The sequence below is a fragment of the Hyaena hyaena genome, unplaced genomic scaffold, assembly GCF_003009895.1.
Source record: "Hyaena hyaena isolate Hyena2069 unplaced genomic scaffold, ASM300989v1 scaffold_0, whole genome shotgun sequence".
Lineage (NCBI taxonomy): Eukaryota > Metazoa > Chordata > Mammalia > Carnivora > Hyaenidae > Hyaena > Hyaena hyaena.
In genome coordinates this window covers 12,268,298-12,286,320 of record NW_024080632.1, presented here as the reverse complement: position 1 = coordinate 12,286,320, position 18,023 = coordinate 12,268,298, and the positions used below count along the sequence as shown (strand labels likewise).

The following is an 18,023-nucleotide window of genomic DNA, read 5'->3' as shown; positions in this document are numbered from 1 at the left end:
TTCCTGCTGTGGGATCATTGGTACAGGTTGGGTTCAGAGACAGCATTCTTACCATAGCTTTTTTTAGGTGTGATTTTTATTTATTCTTAAAAAAAAAAAAAAAAGATTTCTTTAGCACCTTGACTCTGAAGAGCTCTTAATTGCTGTACTTAAACTTCTAAACAGTGAAAATTTGTCAAGCATCAAAATAGCTACCAAAATAGAAGGAGGGAGTTGGACCTCAGGTGATGAAGAGGGCATCTCACTGTCTCCCGTGAGTGCAGACAGGTAGGGGATACATGCCCCCTTGATTCTGGGTCCCATTAATGAGTGACCTAGAAACACTTTTTTTTTGGGGGGGGAGGAGGAATAAGCAATCAGCTATTGTCGCCACAGCAGCTCACTTTAAACATTGAACACCATTGGATCCTGTCTTCTGCGTGTCATCAAGTTTTGGGGCCACTTCCTACCCCACGATCACACTCCCCTGTCATGGTTCTTCTAAAAGGGGCTGGTTCTGTGCTCAGGCACAGAGAACTATGGCCTCTGCTGTCATCCCTGACCCAGGTCGGTGTGTAACTTAGTGACATGTGGGTGCCTCCTGATTAGTAAAGGACCAAGGACCCTGTCTGTGGATCCTCCCTGTTTCAGGTGGTTTGGGCCTTCTCTAGCCTGCCCACCAGAGTGATGTCCGGAATAAAGGAAGTAGCAAAGACAACCCAAGGCCACCCCAAGGAACCTATTTCATCTCAGATTGAAAAGCAAAACTGTGTGTGTGTGTTTGTGTTTTGGCTAGATTTTAGGTGGAAAATAGGCTAGTGAGAGCTGCAGAACTTAAGATTTTTAGCTAAAAGTGATATTTTAAAAAAGATTTATTTCTGGGGCATTTCAGTGGCTCAGTTGGTTAAGCATCCGACTTCGGCTCGGGTCATGATCTTGCGGTGTGTGAGTTAGAGCCCAATGTCGGGCTCTGTGCTGACAGCTCAGAGCCTGGAGCCTGCTTCAGATTCTGTGTCTCCTTCTCTCTCTGACCCTCACCAACTTGCACTCTGTCCCTCTTGCTCTCAAAAATAAATGAACATTAAAAAATTTTTTTTAAGTTTTATTTTGGGATTTCAATCCCTCTTGCCCATTTTTGTGAATAACCAACACTTGTTTTAATGTGATTAATAGCATAGAGCACTTTCAGCCCCCCGAGTTTTACTATTTCAAGCAACTGTTTTAGGCCTGCGAGCATGTGCTGTTTACACCATTGCATGGGTAGTGATGATAAAAATGATAATGATAATAGTGATGGTTGACATTTATTGAACCCTTGTAATGTGCCAGACACAGTGCTATGAGCTATACCGGCTTATCTCATTTAATCCCCACATCAACTCTTTGAAGTAGTTTGAGAGTTATCCCCATTATACAGATGAGGGGACTGAGGCTCAGTGAGTGGCAGAGTCAGATTTTGAATAGAGCAGCATGACTCTGGGTGTCCATTCACTTTGCTGCCCTACAGTGTGTATGTAGGGAGCTGTCACTGGGGTCCAGCAAGCCAGCACGGTCATGCCAGCCCTTGCCACTGGGCCAGGGTGAGAGGTGTGAGTTGCTGCAGGGAATGGACCTGATAGAGGCCGGGAAGTAGTTTGGGGTATCAGAAATCAGAACTTTCACCTGCTGGAAAGACGTGAACGCTCACTGACCACCCGCACCTGCGGGCCCGTTACCAAGGCAACAAAGATGGGTGTGTGGGGCAGAGGGGGGCTCTGTCGCACAGCTGTCCGAGCACAGGAACCTTTCTGTTCCCCGGGCCCTGCGCTTCACCAGTCCTGGTGTTCTTTCCCAGGATGCCGACCACTGAGGGTCGCCGGCCTATGTGACCCACGACCAGTGGCTTCCAGGGATGAGGCAGTGTGTGTGAGGTGCACGTCCACCGAGTGGATGAGTGCCTTCTTTCCGTGGAGGGGTCTCCTAGCCCACTGTCGGGAGGTTGTGCTGCCCTGTTGTGATCTCATCCTGGCGGCCCTGTTGGACGCACCGACCAGCCTCCGCACTCACCGCAGCTCTCTGTTAAGACCAGCAGGAGCCATTTATTAATTGGCAGCTTCCCCACATATAGAATGAGGATAACAAATCGTACTTGCCTCCTAGAACTATAGAGAAGAAATTGCTGAGACACATCTAGCTTTAGACCAGAGCCATGTGGGGCGTCCATGCTCAGGGAGTCGCCACAAATAAGTGGCTTAAAACAGCACAGACTTATCGCCTTATAGTCCTGGAGATCAGGAGTCCAAGATGGGTTTTGCTGGGCTGGAATCAGGGTGCAGACAAGGCTATGCTCTATGGAACCTCGAGGAGAGCTTCTGCTTGCTTGCCTTTCCCAGCTTCTAGAGGTCACCCAGATTCTTTGGCTCAAGGCCCCTTCCTCTGCCTTCAAAGCTAGCAGTGCGGCACCTCCAACGTCTCTTTCTCCGACCCTACTTCAGTTGTCGCATCCCCTTCCTCCTCTGCTTCTGTTTCTGAAGGACCCTTGTGACAACGCTGCATCTGCCCAGTAACTCCAAGATAATCGCCCCCATCTCAGACTCCTGAACTTAATCCCCTTTGCGAAGTCCCTTTTGTCACATCTGGTAACCAATCCACAGGTTCCGGGGGTCAGGACGTGGACGTGGGGACGGGCCCCCTGTAACACACATTAGCTGCTTTCATAAAATGAGACCGAACCAAACTGGCGAGCTTGGGGATGGAAGAGCCGGTAATTTGATCAGCATAGTTACTAATGACGTTTGTTAGGCACATGCTGTGTTAGCTCACTCTTGCCTCAGGGCCTTTGCATCTGTTTCCCCCTCCTCTGGAGCTTGCTTCCTTCCAGGGCATCGATGGCCGGCACCTTCTTATCCTTCGGGTCGCAGCTCGGATGTCACCACTCAGAGAGACCCTCCCTGGTCACCCTTGCTTAGACCAGACCCCCGACCCCATTTTATCTCTCGTACCATACACCCATCTCCTTCTTTGACGTTATCTGTAACCTTTTTGTTTGTGTGTCTGTCTGTCTGCCCTCTGTGAAAGTCAGCTCCAGGAGGGCAGGGACCTTGTCTGTCTTGTTCACCACTGTTCCAGGACCTGGAACGGTTTATGGAACAGAGCAGGCGCAGGGTGCATGTCTGTTCATAGGCGGCAACCAAGGCCCAGAGAGGCCCAATCATTGCCTCAGGTCGGCGGCCACTGAGTTTATACCCAGGCCTGCCTGCCTCCAGAGTTCTTGCTTTTGCCCACCTCTGTGTCCCGTGGCCTTGCTGTCATCAGAAGCTTCTCAAGCTGGTTCTCTTGACGGCCACAGAGCTCCGGAGGTCTGTCCTCCCTCCCTGCCACAGTTTCTGAAAGCGACTTGTCAGGACCACCTGCTGGCCCCCTTAACGCTGGTTTTCTTATCTAGGTCTGTTGTGTCAAGTCTGGACTCCCCTGCCAAGATTAGCTCCATGGAAAAGAAACTTCTCATCAAAAGCAAAGAGCTGCAAGACTCCCAGGACAAGTGTCACAAGGTATTTATTTCCGCAGCTGGCCTCCCTCCTTGCTCCAGGATCCTCCCGTCAATCTATGCCAAGGGATCCGCCCGGGGCCGCTGCTGGCGCTGAGCCACCTGGTCCATACCCAGCGGGCGAGGCGCTCCCTCCCTCGCTGAAGTCTCGCCTCCAGCAGCTCAGAGGGAGATGAATTCAGGCCTTGACGTTGCCGTAAATCCTTTAAATCTTAACCAGAGGAGGCCCTGGATTTAAGACGGCCCGCTCCTCGGCATGACCCAGCCAGATGTCTGCTTCTTCCGGCAGGTGGCGTGGGTCCTCACCTGTGGCCGAGCTGCATCCCATCTGCTTTGAGTGATGCGAAGTCTCTCTTCTTAGTCCTTTAAAACTCCTGCTTATGTAACTGCGGCCACTGTGTTGACTATGCTCAACGTCTCTTAACACTCACTGTTCCTGCCCAGGGGCGGCTCTCTGGAAGCTCATAAAACCCACTACTTGCCTGGGACTCCTAAGAGTGCAGACGAATACATATCTCCTTGCCCTGCCCTGGATTTGTCCTCTAGCTCTTTGCAAGGAGATGGGGGGGATCAAGATGGATTTGGGATAAAATTAAAGTGACGTGTGCAAAAAGCCAAACTAAACCCAAAAAGCATACAGGTGAAAAATGGTGATTGTGGCTTCCTTGCTCACTGGGCTAGAGAAGTGACCAAGTGTGCACCGAGTCTTGGATGAGAGGAGTGACTTAGCATTGGTGACTGTCCTTACGAAGAACTGTGTGCTCCCGGGCGAAGAAGCAATGGTATTTCCTTCCCAACCTTTGGCGAATTAGTGCCAGCCCAGACCACCAGGTGGTTTCGGAGGCTGCTTGAGATTTGATTACTCCTGACGAACCTCCCTGGGCCCTTTTAACCTGTCGATGTGTCTATTTCAGATGGAGCAGGAAATGACCCGGTTACATCGGAGAGTATCAGAGGTGGAGGCTGTGCTTAGTCAGAAGGAGGTGGAGCTGAAGGCCTCTGAGACTCAGAGATCCCTCCTGGAGCAGGACCTTGCTACCTACATCACAGAATGCAGTGTGAGCCTTCCCCAAAGTCCCCTTCCCTCGGAGGTGGCACTTCCTGTCGTGTGTGTCTCATCCTGTTTCATGACAGCTTCATGAGGCACATCACAGCCAAAGGCAGATAGTAGAGAGAGAGAGAGGGAGTAGTCAAAGGCAAGGTGTGTGATTAGCAGGGTAGCGTGAGCCACGTGGAAGCTCCCATAACAGTGAGACTGGGCTCCAGGGAGTCCAGGTAGGCTGCGGAGCCTGGATGCGGTGATGATCGTCACTGCGGCGAGCTATGAAAGGTCCTAACACCTCCCATCCCAACCTCTCTGGTCTGTATCCTGTCCAACACGATCAGCCTCAGGAACCCAACTCCTAAATAAGCAAATCCACCCGAGATCAGCTTTCCATTGCTTAGATCCAGTGTAGCAACAAGAAGACTCAGCCTGTAAAAACCCAGACCCTCTGTCATTATTTACCATGTGACTTTTTTTTTTCTTTTTTTTGCCTTTCCTTCACAAGAGTAGACTGTCTTCTCCATTGTCTCGTTAAATTTTTCATTCAGGTGTTTTGTTTTTTTTTAATGTGGCCAATTAAACAGTCTTAAGAAGTTGAATCACACATTTTCCAAGTTTTTTTCACAAGGGAGAAGGAAATCTCTAGAACGTGGCTGATTAAGAATAACTGCTATGTTTCCATTCCAGATTTGGCTGCCTTTCAGTGGTGGGTGAAGTTATTCAGTTATGTATTTCAGATATGTATTTCAGTTCCACTGAAGGACTGAGGGAACCTTATGGATGCAAGGTGTCCAGGAAGCATAAGCCAGGAGGTGGAAATAGACTTCTTGGAGTCTTAAATGACACCTAGGCAAGAAGGAAGTCCTTGCTGCTTTGAAACAGGGATCTATACTGGAGAGCCCTCTAATAACCGATATTCCAGAAAAGACTCTGTAGCCATCCCCATGGTGGTTTAATGAAAGGCTAAGGGATCTTAACAGTTTTTAGTCCTGAATGCCCAAGTAAGTATCTGGTAGAACAGGTTGATGGTGGTAGGAGGCAGGTTGTGATGCAGCTTCAGGCCAGACCCATGAGGTCACAAGGTTGAGATGATGTTTCTTGAACCAAGGGATTTTTACAGGACGAAAACCGGAGCCAGCAGCCAGCTGGAAGTTGTCAACTTTGCTCCGTCACCTGAAACCTTCCTGGTGTCCGCGAAGTGGCTTGCAGCTCCCTTAATGAATCTTTTCAAACAGAGCAGGAACCACAGGGCATCCCTATTAAAATTTTTGCTTTCCTTAGAGCTTAAAGCGAAGTTTGGAGCAAGCACGGATGGAGGTGTCCCAGGAGGATGACAAAGCACTGCAGCTTCTCCACGATATCAGAGAGCAGAGCCGGAAGCTCCAGGAGATCAAAGAGCAGGTATGACCTGCTGCTTGGGAGCAGGGCAGCACCTCGGACCTCTGATTTCAGGACAGGCGTGTTTCGGGGGGTAGGGGGAGAGGAGGAGGGGAGGCTGGGGGGAGGAGAGAGAGGTATGTAGGTCATTTGAAAACTGTAGATTCTTCACGGTTTATATAAACGGTGGAGTGCGTGTTCTAGCTCCTTTTGAAGTCTGCACCCCATCATGGCTACTCTTTTCACTTAAAGAGGTAGGTTTAGAACAAAGGTGGCCAGACTGTAGCCTGTGGGGCAAATCTGGCTCACCACCTGTTTTCCATGGCCACAAGCTAAGAATGAATTTTGCATTTTTAACTGGTTAGGGGGAAAGAAAAAAGAAGACTATTTCAAGGCATGTGGAAATTATATGGACAATTATATGGATGCTTGGTTCAGCATCCATAAATAAAGTTTTATTGGAACCCAGCCATGCCCATTCATCTATGTGGTGTCCATGGCTGCTTATCATGCTACAGTGGCAGGGGTGGGTAGTTGTGACAAAGACCATATGGCCTACCGAGCAGAAATTGCTTACTGTTTAGCTTTTCAGAGAAAGAGTTTGCCAAACTCTGCTTTAGACCACCAAAAAAATTAAATATTTTCATATTGCTTCTCAGATGCACTTTAAGTCTTCGGGAGAAGACAGGATAAGTCGTGGCATTATTTCTATAAAGATATAGAAGAAGAAGAGTTTGAGCAGCAAAAGCCGAGTCAGAATTAACGGAGGGAATCTGAGTGCAGAAAGCCATCCCGAGTGTTCAGAAAAGAGAATCAAGATGTTTAAAAAGCTTACTCTCTCTCTCTCTCGCTCTCCCTTTCTAAAAGAGTTTGCTTTTTAGATGGTTCATTTTTACTTTGCCTCATTGTTTCCTTTTTAGCATGGATTTTTCTGTCCTTTGAAGAAACTGTAAATAGAAACTTTAATGAAGAGATGGCAGTGAGCAATTGGAGAGCTGAATTATCAGCTGCCAGGCGACTCTCATTCATTTCAGAAAATCTAATGGACGCGGGATGGCAGTGAACATTTTTGTCTCGGGGCAGCACAAACGTAGCCATCTGTGTGGTGCTAATATAAGAGATTCCTGCAAATCATTTGGTCCATTACCTCTTCTTTAAGGAAGGAATGATTGGGGGATTTTGTTGGCACGATCTATTTATCGCCTTAATATTTTAAAGTGGTTAGTTAATAATCCTCTCTTGATAAAGATGTTATAAATACACCTGCAAAGGAAATGTTGCAATCTGTTCGGAACACCAATACTAATCTTAGAGATTTTGAAGGTTACACAGAGAGTTTGAAAAATCTGCTCTGACAGTTGACTCATCGCCCCTTTTATCAACATAGTTTTTCATCCTAAAAGTTTTGAGAGGTAGGATTCTTTTTCTCCCATTAGTTCCATGTGTTTTGGAGATTTGCTATTTGGGGACATCCTGGGGAAATGAAAGTCGCGTTTGGCCAGCAGAGGGAGCAGCTGGTGTCCGTGTATTCCATAGAAACTGAATTATCAGGACATTTTGAAAAGGTACATGCTGGTGGTTGAGTTCAAAGAAATGCCTTTGATGATTCATACCACAGCTGGCATCCATGTGGAGGTTTAGATTTAATGATTGCTAAAACTTCCACTGGGGGGGGGGGGGGCAGAAAACTTCCCTAGGTTCAGATTTTATTTCTCATCGGAAGATGGATTTATTAAATCAACTTTTGGTGAGTTTTGGGCTACCAGGATGTCTGCAGTCCAGGAAAAAGCATTTCCTGCTCCTGCCTGAGCAGACAGACCCCTAGTAGTTGGTTTGCAGCATGGCCCAGATTTGGCCATGGTTATTCCCCACTGTTTCTCTCAAAAGCTAATTTCCATATAGCTCTGTGTTGTTTTATTTTCTAAACATTTTGCTTCTGGTTAGCTACCTCCTGCAGAGTGTTTGCATTTGGTTTAAAATTAAAAACACCTAAGAGGCTTCCATGATAGTTTGATTCATGCACCATTACTAGAGATGACTGGTGCCCTGCGCCCCTTCCTCAGGAAGGGAAACGGAAGTCTGGGTCACACAGAAGGCACTGGTGTTTCGGGATTTCTGACTGACTAGGAGTATGTCTGATACTGTCTTCCTCTAATACTCTGAGGCTCCATTCAGAAGACTGACTTTAGGCGGACCTCAAACGTTGTCCATGGTTCCCCATCTTGATCCCACTCAACACTGACCTACAGTCCCTCCCTCCGTGCGGAGATACACCTGTTCTCTCTCCTTGGAAACAGACCGGATCCTTTTCTCTAAGATTTTTTCCTGAAGCAGTGATTTGGTTAGCTATTGGATTTATAGGATTTCCTTGAAATAGGCAGCCTAATAACAGCGGCTCAACAGCTGAGGTAGCATAAGCTGGGTACCCCAAGAGCTCAGATTGCTGATAGAGATGTTGTCTGATTCTTGCCTTCCTCCCCCTGGGTGCTGCCAGCTCAGGAAAGAGAAATGTTGAGGGGACGGAACAGCTCTCTGTCCTTGCTCTTGACAAAACGAAAATTACCTTCCCTTCTCGCTGACAGAAGTTCCAGACAGAAAAAGGAGCTTGAGGATAAAAGATGCCCAAGATTTTCTCTCAGCATTTTGCTTCCACTACAGCTTGGTGTTTGTGCCTGTGAGCAGGGCCAGCAGTAGTTTTAGGGACGCATAAGATGTTTACTTTTTTTTTTTATCAGAAGATAAAAGTTGAGCTTTTAGGTCAAAGAAACTTTTTCATAGGTAGTGTTAATGTTTTTGTCCTTATATGAATGCTGTTGAAAATATAGGGTTTTTAAAAATGTTTATTTTTGAGAGAGTGCAAGTTGGGGAGGGGTAGACAGAGGGGGACAGAGGATCTGAAGTGGGCTCTGCTCTGACAGACTGATAGCAGCGAGCCCGATGTGGTCTCAAAATCATGAACCACGAGATCATGACTGAGCTGACATCAGATGCTCAACTGACTGAGCCACCCAGGCACCCCTAAAATATAGTTTTTAATACATATATATGTATATTTTTATTTATTTTTGAGAGACAGAGCATGAGCATGAGCAGGGGAGGGGCAGAGAGAGAGGGAGACACAGAATCTGAAGCAGGTTCTAGGCTCCGAGCTGTCAGCACAGAGCCCGATGCGGGCTCGAACTCATAGACCATGAACATTTTTTTTTTTTTAATGGAGGAAGGGGTCTGGGAAGGCACAGTGCCCAGAGCCACTAAAGTCATAATACAACCCCGGCCGAGAGGTCTAGAAAGTAACGGATATTAAGTAAAGGATGTATCATTTTGCATAATTTGGTTGATGTTCCACTCTGTCAGTTCAGATAATTGTGAGCAGGTTATGAGACCGTTGGTTATATAACCCAGTATCACCCACTTAGTTTGTTTGCATCACTCTGAAAACCTGGTGCCCCATGACTTCTGGGTTTGACCTTCAATAATAGTATGCTAATGGGTGGGAGTGGAATGAGACTGTGCTCCACTCTGGGCTCGTTTTTTTCCTTTCCCAATTATACAGAGAGGTGTGCTTGCATGGAGACTATCCAGTTTTCATAAGAATGTCGCCTCTGCTTTCATGTGCATCTGGGGTTACAATGCCTTGTACAATGGGATGAAAGGTTTGCTTTATACCGTGTTATTGATAAAAAACCAATTACTGTTTTTACTGGTTAACATGTCTGTTTTCAGTTGATACCTCTTCAATTATGTTTTGGGAGAAAAGATCTTAGAGACGTATATTGTGAATATCAAAGATAGTCTCGATTCAATTCCTTGTTCTTTTCATTTTGTGTCCCTTCCCCTGCCTCGAGTCATCTTTGATTGGCTCCATGCTCGTTCAAATCCTTGTATGCATAAGCTCTGATTTTGCTAACAGAGAACATTTGCATACTTTGCCCCAAAGTTTTCAGAACCACTGCCCATTTCTCCTGGTAAATCCAATTTTGAAAAACCGATTCAAATGTTCTGTTTTGATTTTAGAAATTCATTTTGGAAAAGGTCAGGCTGTTTGGATCACTTTAAAGGTTTGCTCAAGGGAACAAGATAATTCTTTCTCCGGAGTTGTTCTCACAAGTTATTTTGACCAGAGCCAGTGCTTTCTGACTCTTCCAAATTTCAGGGTGACTTGCATTTCAAGAGCAATGTTAAGTTCATCATTCAGTTTTGGGCCCAGAGAAATTAATGGTGAGAAACCGACTTGATGAGTTTCACCTTCCAAGATTCTTTCCACGGAGATTTCCAATTACCCCCTTGTGCCGTCTGAAAGGTTAATTTTAAAACTAGTACCATATCTAATTGTGTTAGGAGCACATGACTTCTAAAGGACAAATCTATATAAGTGATTACCCTTGGAGGAAAGCTACATGTAAGCAGTTTATCCTGGTGGTTTAGAGAACAATCTCTTTCAGCTCTCCTGTGTTGCAAATGCCTTAAGGTTCTGTGCTACTTGTGCGGTATTATTTGCTCAGAGGATCATATTAGATGCGGGCACACGTGTTCCAAATGGTGTTACTAATGACACATGATCTACGTTAAAATAGTTTAAAGGTTTAATGTTCTTTCCTCCCTCCTTGCCCTCCCCACACCTCTCCCTTCTGCCTGTCGCTCTCCACCTTTTCTCTAGGTCTGTTCTCTGCCAGTCAGCCTTCAGTGTGCATCTTCCCTCTGTGGTCCATGGTCTTCGGTCTTCACCACCTGGGGTTTCTTTAGGAGTTCTCACGTTGGTCTTCCCTCGCCTGCTCTTTAGGAGTACCAGGCTCAAGTGGAAGAAATGAGGTTAATGATGAATCAGTTGGAAGAGGACCTGGTTTCGGCGAGGAGGCGGAGTGATCTCTATGAATCGGAGTTGAGAGAGTCTCGGCTCGCCGCTGAAGAGTTCAAGCGGAAAGCGACAGAATGTCAGCACAAACTGATGAAGGTAGCCAGCCACCTGCCAGAAGGCGGTTTTTGGGGGCAGACTCCTGGATGGTTTTTGCAAGAATAAAGGGAATACTAGCATAGTCAGTGTACGTTTGGGGAATAATGGAATACTCTGCAAAGCTCCTGGTCTTTATTTGTAGAAGGTAACTTATTTATCATCATCATCATTATTATTGTTTGGCCACAGAGACCCAGAAAGTACAGCAGGTGGTGTTGTCTGTATAAAACTTTAAGGCTCTTGGGATTTCCCAATATGTTTTATCTCTTAAATTACAGGCTAAGGATCAAGGGAAACCTGAAGTGGGAGAATATTCGAAACTAGAGAAGGTATTTTCCATTATTGGTGTTGCTATTTTCAGTAGATCATCTTTTAAATGTTATTCTCCGCTGTCAGTCATTGGTTAAGAATGCTTTTGCCGTGGACAGAGAACTGCCTTCCAGTTTTATTTTGATGGCCAATCTCTGGGCAAGCATGTTTAACTTTAGCTGTGGTTCCAAGAGAGGTACAATACACCTCATTTTTTATCATGCCTGATCAGAGTCACATACAAACTGAGGCACTTCGTAGAACGCATGTGAAAATTCCTATAGTCTTAAGGCACCGGCCTTTGATTCTCTTGCCAGACGTCTGTTGCTGGCTCTAGGGAAATTGTCAGCATGGAGGTTTGCACTGGGACATTCACAGACTTCTCTGGTAGGCCATTGGTCTTCCGCTCCATTAGTAGGCACTGGAAAACACAACAGAAAGACCCCAGAGAAACCTTAGAAAATAACACTGCACTAAATGTAGCAAGGCGTTAATGCCAATTTCCCTTTTGCTTTATTTCCCGGGATTTTAATTATAGATCAATGCTGAGCAGCAGCTCAAAATTCAGGAGCTCCAAGAGAAGCTGGAAAAGGTAAGCCTGAGGTGATTTTGGGGGAACTTACCCTCATTTCCCAATACTTTCCTTTGCCATGTCCCAGAGCCTGAAATATGAAAGAGACCGAATTAGTCAGCCAGCACCGAGGAAAATGAAGGGGGAGTGAGCTATTACCTGAAAATATCAGAGCTCTGAATATAGTTTTTTTTTTTCCCTTTTGAGACATGTCAGCAGTGTTTATTTTTAAAAACCAAGCTGTGCGAGACTCTCAAGTAAAAGTTCTAATTATACTACGACACAACCCAAGAGGCCAAGAGGCCAGCTTCTCTCCCTTCGGGGGGCCAGGCTCCCCATTTTGCGCATTTGTAAGAGAAGCAGGTGTTGTTCATGACCCAGACTGCTTTCAGTGAGAAACTGTGGGCAGGATTCCCGTCCCCTGGATGGCTGCGGGGGGTGGGGGAGGGGCTGCGGCTGGGGAGTCAGCTCGGGGCGGGGGAGGGAGGTGTTTGGTTTACAGTGTCCTGTGCATTGGTGGCTGATGACCCTTCTCTTAGCTGAACACTGGAAATGCCAGCGAAAGGACCAGAATGCACATGGTTCTGAGACACGCCTGTCACATCAAGAAGACGAAGGTGTTCCCCAGCCTGGTTCAATAGAGCCTCTTCTTACTTGCCTTTTTTTTTTTTTTAAGTTGTGGTTAAAAAACACGGAACACTAAAACACGGACAGTCTGTGAAGTACTGTCATTTTACGTATAGAGCTTGATAGTGTCATGGATATTCACATTTTTGTGCAGTGAATCTCTAGAACTTTTCCCGTCTTGCCCAACTGACTCTTTACCTGCTAATTCTCCTCCCTTGTCCCCCCAGCCCTTGGTAAACTGCCTTTCTCCTTTCTGTTTCTGTGATTTGGTCCACCTTAGGTGCTTCATATGAGGAGCATCATACAATATTTGTTCTTTTGTAACTGGCTTATTCTGCTTAGCATGATGTCCTTAAGGTCCATCCATGTTGTAGTGTGACAGGATTTCTTTCTTTTTCTTTTTTTTTTTTTTTAATGTTTATTTATTTTGAGAGAGAGAGAGAGAGAGAGAAAGAATAGGGCATGGGCAGAGAGAGACAGAGAGAGAGAATCCCAAGCAGGCTCCACACTGCCAGCGCAGAGCCCTATATGGGGCTTGATATCAGGAAGCATGACATGACCCGAGCCAAAATCAAGAGTCTGATGCTTAACCACTGAGCCACCCAGGCGCCCCAGGATTTCCTTCTTTTTAAAGGCTGTGTGGGGTCAATGGGTGGCTCAGTTGGTTGAGCACCTGACATCGGCTCCCGTCATGATCTCACAGTTGGTGGGTTTAGACCCTGCATTGGGCCCTGTGCTAACAACTCACCCTGGGGCCTGCTTCAGATTCTGTGTCTCCCTCTCTCTGTGCCCCTCCCCTGCTTGTGTGCTCTCTCTCTCTCAAAAATAAACAAAAAAAAAAAAAAAAAAAAAAGGCTGTGTGATATTGCACTGTGTGGCTAGACCCCATTTTCTTTATCCATTTCATCCGCCCCTTCTTACCTATCCTTGAGCTCACCAACGAGAGCCTCTGCTGTCCTCTTAGCTAGAAGTTTGTCTGGGGATTCATGTTTCCATCTAGAACCATGTTCTCCACTGCGAGTGTGATGCCAACCACACATGTCAGCTCCTGCTGTAGTTTTAAATTTTCTAGTAGCCACATAAAAAAGGCAAAAAGGAACAGATGAAGTTATTTGAATGATACGGTTTATTTAATCTGATATATCCAAAATACCCTTGCAGCATGTATCAATATTAAAACATTGACACGGTTTCAGCTTTTAAATGAATTCAGACATAAGTAGCATTAAAAAATTAATTTTCCACTCACACCAACCACATTGTAAGTGCTCAAGGGCCATGTGCAGCTAGTGACTCCCATGTTGGATGGTGCTGGTGTTGAAGTTTTCTTTGCAGTTTTTGTTTTTTAAAAACCATACTTCAAAGCAAATAAGTGTGAGACTCTTGGTTTCTGATGCTCAGACCTTTGCTCTGATGCAATAACAGCTGCAGTATAGTTAAGACCCAAGTGAAAATTAACTTCCAAAGGTTTAGCTGGGTTTTTCCTTTCAAGCCCAGATTTATGAATTACCAGTGCACCTATGGCTGCTGTATCCTTTGGTAGGTATTTATTTGAAAGAAAGTTTATAGTTTTTATCTTGTTTTCTTGTAAAAGTAGTACAGAGTCCCTAATTAGCAAAGGAGATAATTAAATAAGGTGAAAATTAATGCTGTGCGGCATCAACACCTGGGTGGTTAAGTCTGCTAGACCTTTATGTTTACATTTACTACGTTGCCCTGATGCTAAGATACTAATGATTATCAGAGATGCCTTTGTCTGCGCCCCCCAATGGAGAAACTGCTGTCCATTTTAACTGTAAGATGCATTTCAAATTCAGTGATGTTCAAAATATACATAAGTGCACCTGAGCATAGACAAAAATACAGAATGAAGTGAATGTTTACACGTTTTGAAAATGGATATGACACATACATACTTAGGACTACCTGACGTTTCCTGTTGAGGAGACTGTCACCATCTTTTCATGTGAGTCAATCCGGCCATCTGTCTCCTGTCCCTCCTCCCCGGGCAGGCTGTAAAAGCCAGCACAGAGGCCACCGAGCTGCTGCAGAACATCCGCCAGGCCAAGGAGCGAGCCGAGCGTGAGCTGGAGAAGCTGCAGAACCGTGAGGACTCCTCTGAAGGCATAAAAAAGAAGCTGGTGGAGGCCGAGGTGAGCAGGGGACCTCAGCCCGTGGTGGACTGAACCTGGGTCCCGGCGTGGCCGCCGGTGAGGTGCTGACCAGGTCTGGGCCATGCGGAGGGAAAGACACTGCAGAACCACCTCTCGCTGATGTTTGACCAAACCACTTTCCCTTCTGCAAATCCCCTTGAAACTTGAGAGCCTGGCAGCGGTCTCCCGAAAGGGGAGAAAGAGATGGGTCGCAGCAGCTTCAAGTAGAAAAATGTTCTGCTAAAAGCTTTGCCTTTCTGCTTTCCTCTGACCTCACTAAGCTGGGAGGATTTATGCTGAGTAGCTGAGGTGTAATACCATCCTGACTTTTCTTGCCTCTGCACCCGTGTTTTTCCTTGCCCCTTCCCCCTGGTGTTAATAACATTACTTTTCAAGGCTTCACCTGTTACCCGTGTGTCGATGGCCCCCAGGCCTAGATTTTGGGGCCCCTTCTCTCCCTCGAATTCTTTGTTGTTGTTGTTGTTGAAATCGTTGATATAATTAAACAGGAAACACATGAGTATCTTCTTGTTGTAAAAAAAATCTGAACAGTACTGAAGAGTATAGAATAAAAAGTAACACTTGCCCTTTACTCCCCGCCGCCTCAGTGATGGTCCCACGGAACAGATCGGAGTTGATTTACCCATCCCCCCTGCCCTGTTGCTGGGCCCTCTGCTCTCCCTGCCTCGGTGCCGGCTGGTGCCCCAACTCCAGAGTGAACTCAGTATCTTCCCCCATGAGTGGGGCTCCCTTCTTAATCTCCTCATGCCAGCCAGGGCCACTGTCATTTATCTGGTCACCCCCTGGCTTGAAACCTTGACCTCGTCAGCTTCTCCTTGCCCCCCTGCCATTCAGTGAGCCACTCAGTCCTATAAATCCAGCCACGCTGTCTCCCCCCTACCCCCCATTCACCCCTGTTTCCCATTTCTGTGGGCCTCCTCACGGTCCAGGCCTTCTTTCCCTTAGCTGAGCACACTTACTAGTTTCTTGGCCCTCCACTCCCTGTCTTCCCTTCCCCCCAGCTGGCTTATACGATGTGAGACTCATGGACCTCAACATGAGGCTCATTAGCAACCCCTGCCCCATTCCAGAGCTTTTAGAGCTTCCATATGCCCTGCGTGCACCCCTCAGCTTGGTACACGAGAACATTCGACTCGCATGACCGCCCCCTTTCAGCTTTTCTCCTACTTTGTCCCCTAAAGGATCTTAAGCTGCAGCCCCAGGAGGCTGCGCCTCAGCCTAAACTGGCTCTGTAACCCTCCGTATTTCTGCTCATGCATCTGCCTTCATCTGAAGGGCCTTCCACCTTGCCTCCCACCCTCCGCCCTCCAGAGCTCACATCTCTGTGAGTCCCCTCAGCTGTTCGGTGAAAAGGCCTCTCTCCTGCCTGCAGCCTCCCACAGCGCTCTGTGCCTATTTCCCGTATGGCCCTTCCCCGTCTTAACCTATATTATGTTTCTTTGTGTTTGTCTTATCTCTTCCAAGGGCAGGAATTATGTCGGCGTCGCCTCCGTATTTTCCGTGATGCCTAGTGTGATACTTTGCAGATAGTAGGTGCTTGGTAAATATTTGAATGAATGAATGCACTCTTGTAACCCACACAACCGAGTACTTGGATTCTCGAATCTTATTCTCCTCACCGTTGCTTCGGGTGCCCGAGACTTCTCTTCCTGCCTTGCGCGTATGCTTCTCGAGGCCGCTCTCCCTCGGTGCAGGCGCTATGCCCATAGCAGTTACTCCATTAAAACTCTCTGATTGATTCATGATCTACAGGAACGCCGCCATTCTCTGGAGAACAAGGTAAAGAGGCTAGAGACCATGGAGCGTAGAGAAAACAGACTGAAGGATGACATCCAGACAAAATCCCAACAGATCCAGCAGATGGCTGATAAAATTCTGGTGAGCAGGAACAAAAGCTGAAAAGTTAAAAGACCAACAGGTTAGAGGTTGCAGAGGGAAGGGGCTGAAGAAGAACGGCACACCGTCACCAGGGGAGGTATCTCCGAGTAGGTGAATGGAGAGAAGTGGGTTCAGTGGCGGCCACATTCCTAGGATAGCACGAATAACGCAAGGTCGGACGTTTCAGCACCGGTAACACATCCGTAATTATTTCTTTTCTGCTCTGTTTGCTACTGCCTGACATTTAAAAAACACGAACTCGCATCCTCTGTCATTTCCGATTAACGTTTTTACGGGAGCATTTACGTACCACTACCAGCAGAGTTTTGTATGGCTGTTCACTTTGCGATGCCAATTAAAACAAAAACCAAAAAACGTAGGGATTTAGACCTTTGAGACCAAAGCCCGGATTTTTGCTTTTGGAGAAGAAAGAAATTAGTCACGCAGGGTTGTTTTTCTCAGAGTAGTATTTGTCATAGATCCGTGTTCACCCACTCACTCTCTCTGCTACAGTCGGTTATTAGTATTATTCCCCATCCCCACCCTCCTCAATTTCCTTAGATGTAGCAGGTCTTTTTTTAGGTTTGTAAATCATCATGATTCTGTTTTTGGCTCTAGTGACCAAATTAAATTCATCAAGGAAGCCTGGCTGGGGTAGTACTTGTAGATGTGCTGAAGTTTTATCCCAGGCAGGTGAACTTTTTAAAAGGACTGTCCTTGGATCTCAGTGCCCAAGCCAGGAACATGTGCCATGTTTGGGTGTCTTAGTGATGACATGGAGTCATCACAGCCCCCTCCTCCCTGCTCCTAGGAGAGACGCTGGGGTGGTTGACCCTTCCTTTCTGCCATAAGGAGGCGAGGCGGTGAGCAGGGCACTGCATCTCTCTCTCTGTCATCTCTGCATCACTTCTGGGAAATGAGTCACCTGCAACTAAATGAACTCAAGAATGGCCAACTTACAGGCCTGTCCTTAATGCCAGAACTACCCCCCAAAGCCCTTCAAAACTTTGCCTGTCTATGTTTGCACATATTCACGAAGATACGGATGCTCTTGAGCAAACAGGTGAAAGAGAAATTGGTTAAATTGTTTTGCTTTGACACACAGTCTTCGTATATACGTCTGCACACAAAGGCAAATGTGACCGTTAGTCTGCCCTTTCTGTTCTCTTGTCCCCTCATCAAAGTTCCTCTTGGCGATTGTCAAGTGTGTGAATTTTATCGTGAGTAAAATTAGATCCCACCAAGATCCCACCACCGCTCTCCCTTGCTTGGTGCAAACAAAGTGGTTAAGTCTCTTGTGGTTGCAAAGTGTTTCTCTGTTTAATGGCGATGTGTTCATTCATTCATTCAACAAATATTTAATGAGCTTCTACTATGTGCCAAGCACTGTTTTAGGAGCTGAAAATGTAGCAGCGAACAATGTTTGCATAGCAGGACTGAAGAGTCTGATCTTAAACATATAAGCAAAGATAACATTAAAAAAAATGACAACAACAACAAAAAATGCCAATCCACTAAGAAGTCAGATCTAGAATATCTGCTTTTCCAAAGATTCACTTGCAATTAAAATGTAGGAGCATAGGCTT

General features: G+C 46.4%; 1 protein-coding gene across 4 annotated transcripts in view; it reads left to right on the top strand.

Annotated features, from left to right (window-relative positions):
- CIT (citron rho-interacting serine/threonine kinase) overlaps window positions 1–18,023 on the top strand; it is a 165,941-nt gene that overhangs the window by 72,733 nt on the left and 75,185 nt on the right. For all 4 annotated transcript variants that reach the window (XM_039240508.1, XM_039240361.1, XM_039240432.1 and 1 more), the window contains exons 10-17: window positions 3,404–3,509; window positions 4,420–4,563; window positions 5,832–5,951; window positions 10,708–10,878; window positions 11,157–11,207; window positions 11,726–11,779; window positions 14,398–14,538; window positions 16,312–16,437. In XM_039240508.1, the coding sequence (XP_039096439.1) occupies window positions 3,404–3,509; window positions 4,420–4,563; window positions 5,832–5,951; window positions 10,708–10,878; window positions 11,157–11,207; window positions 11,726–11,779; window positions 14,398–14,538; window positions 16,312–16,437 (913 nt within the window). The remainder of the gene's footprint in view (window positions 1–3,403; window positions 3,510–4,419; window positions 4,564–5,831; window positions 5,952–10,707; window positions 10,879–11,156; window positions 11,208–11,725; window positions 11,780–14,397; window positions 14,539–16,311; window positions 16,438–18,023) is intronic.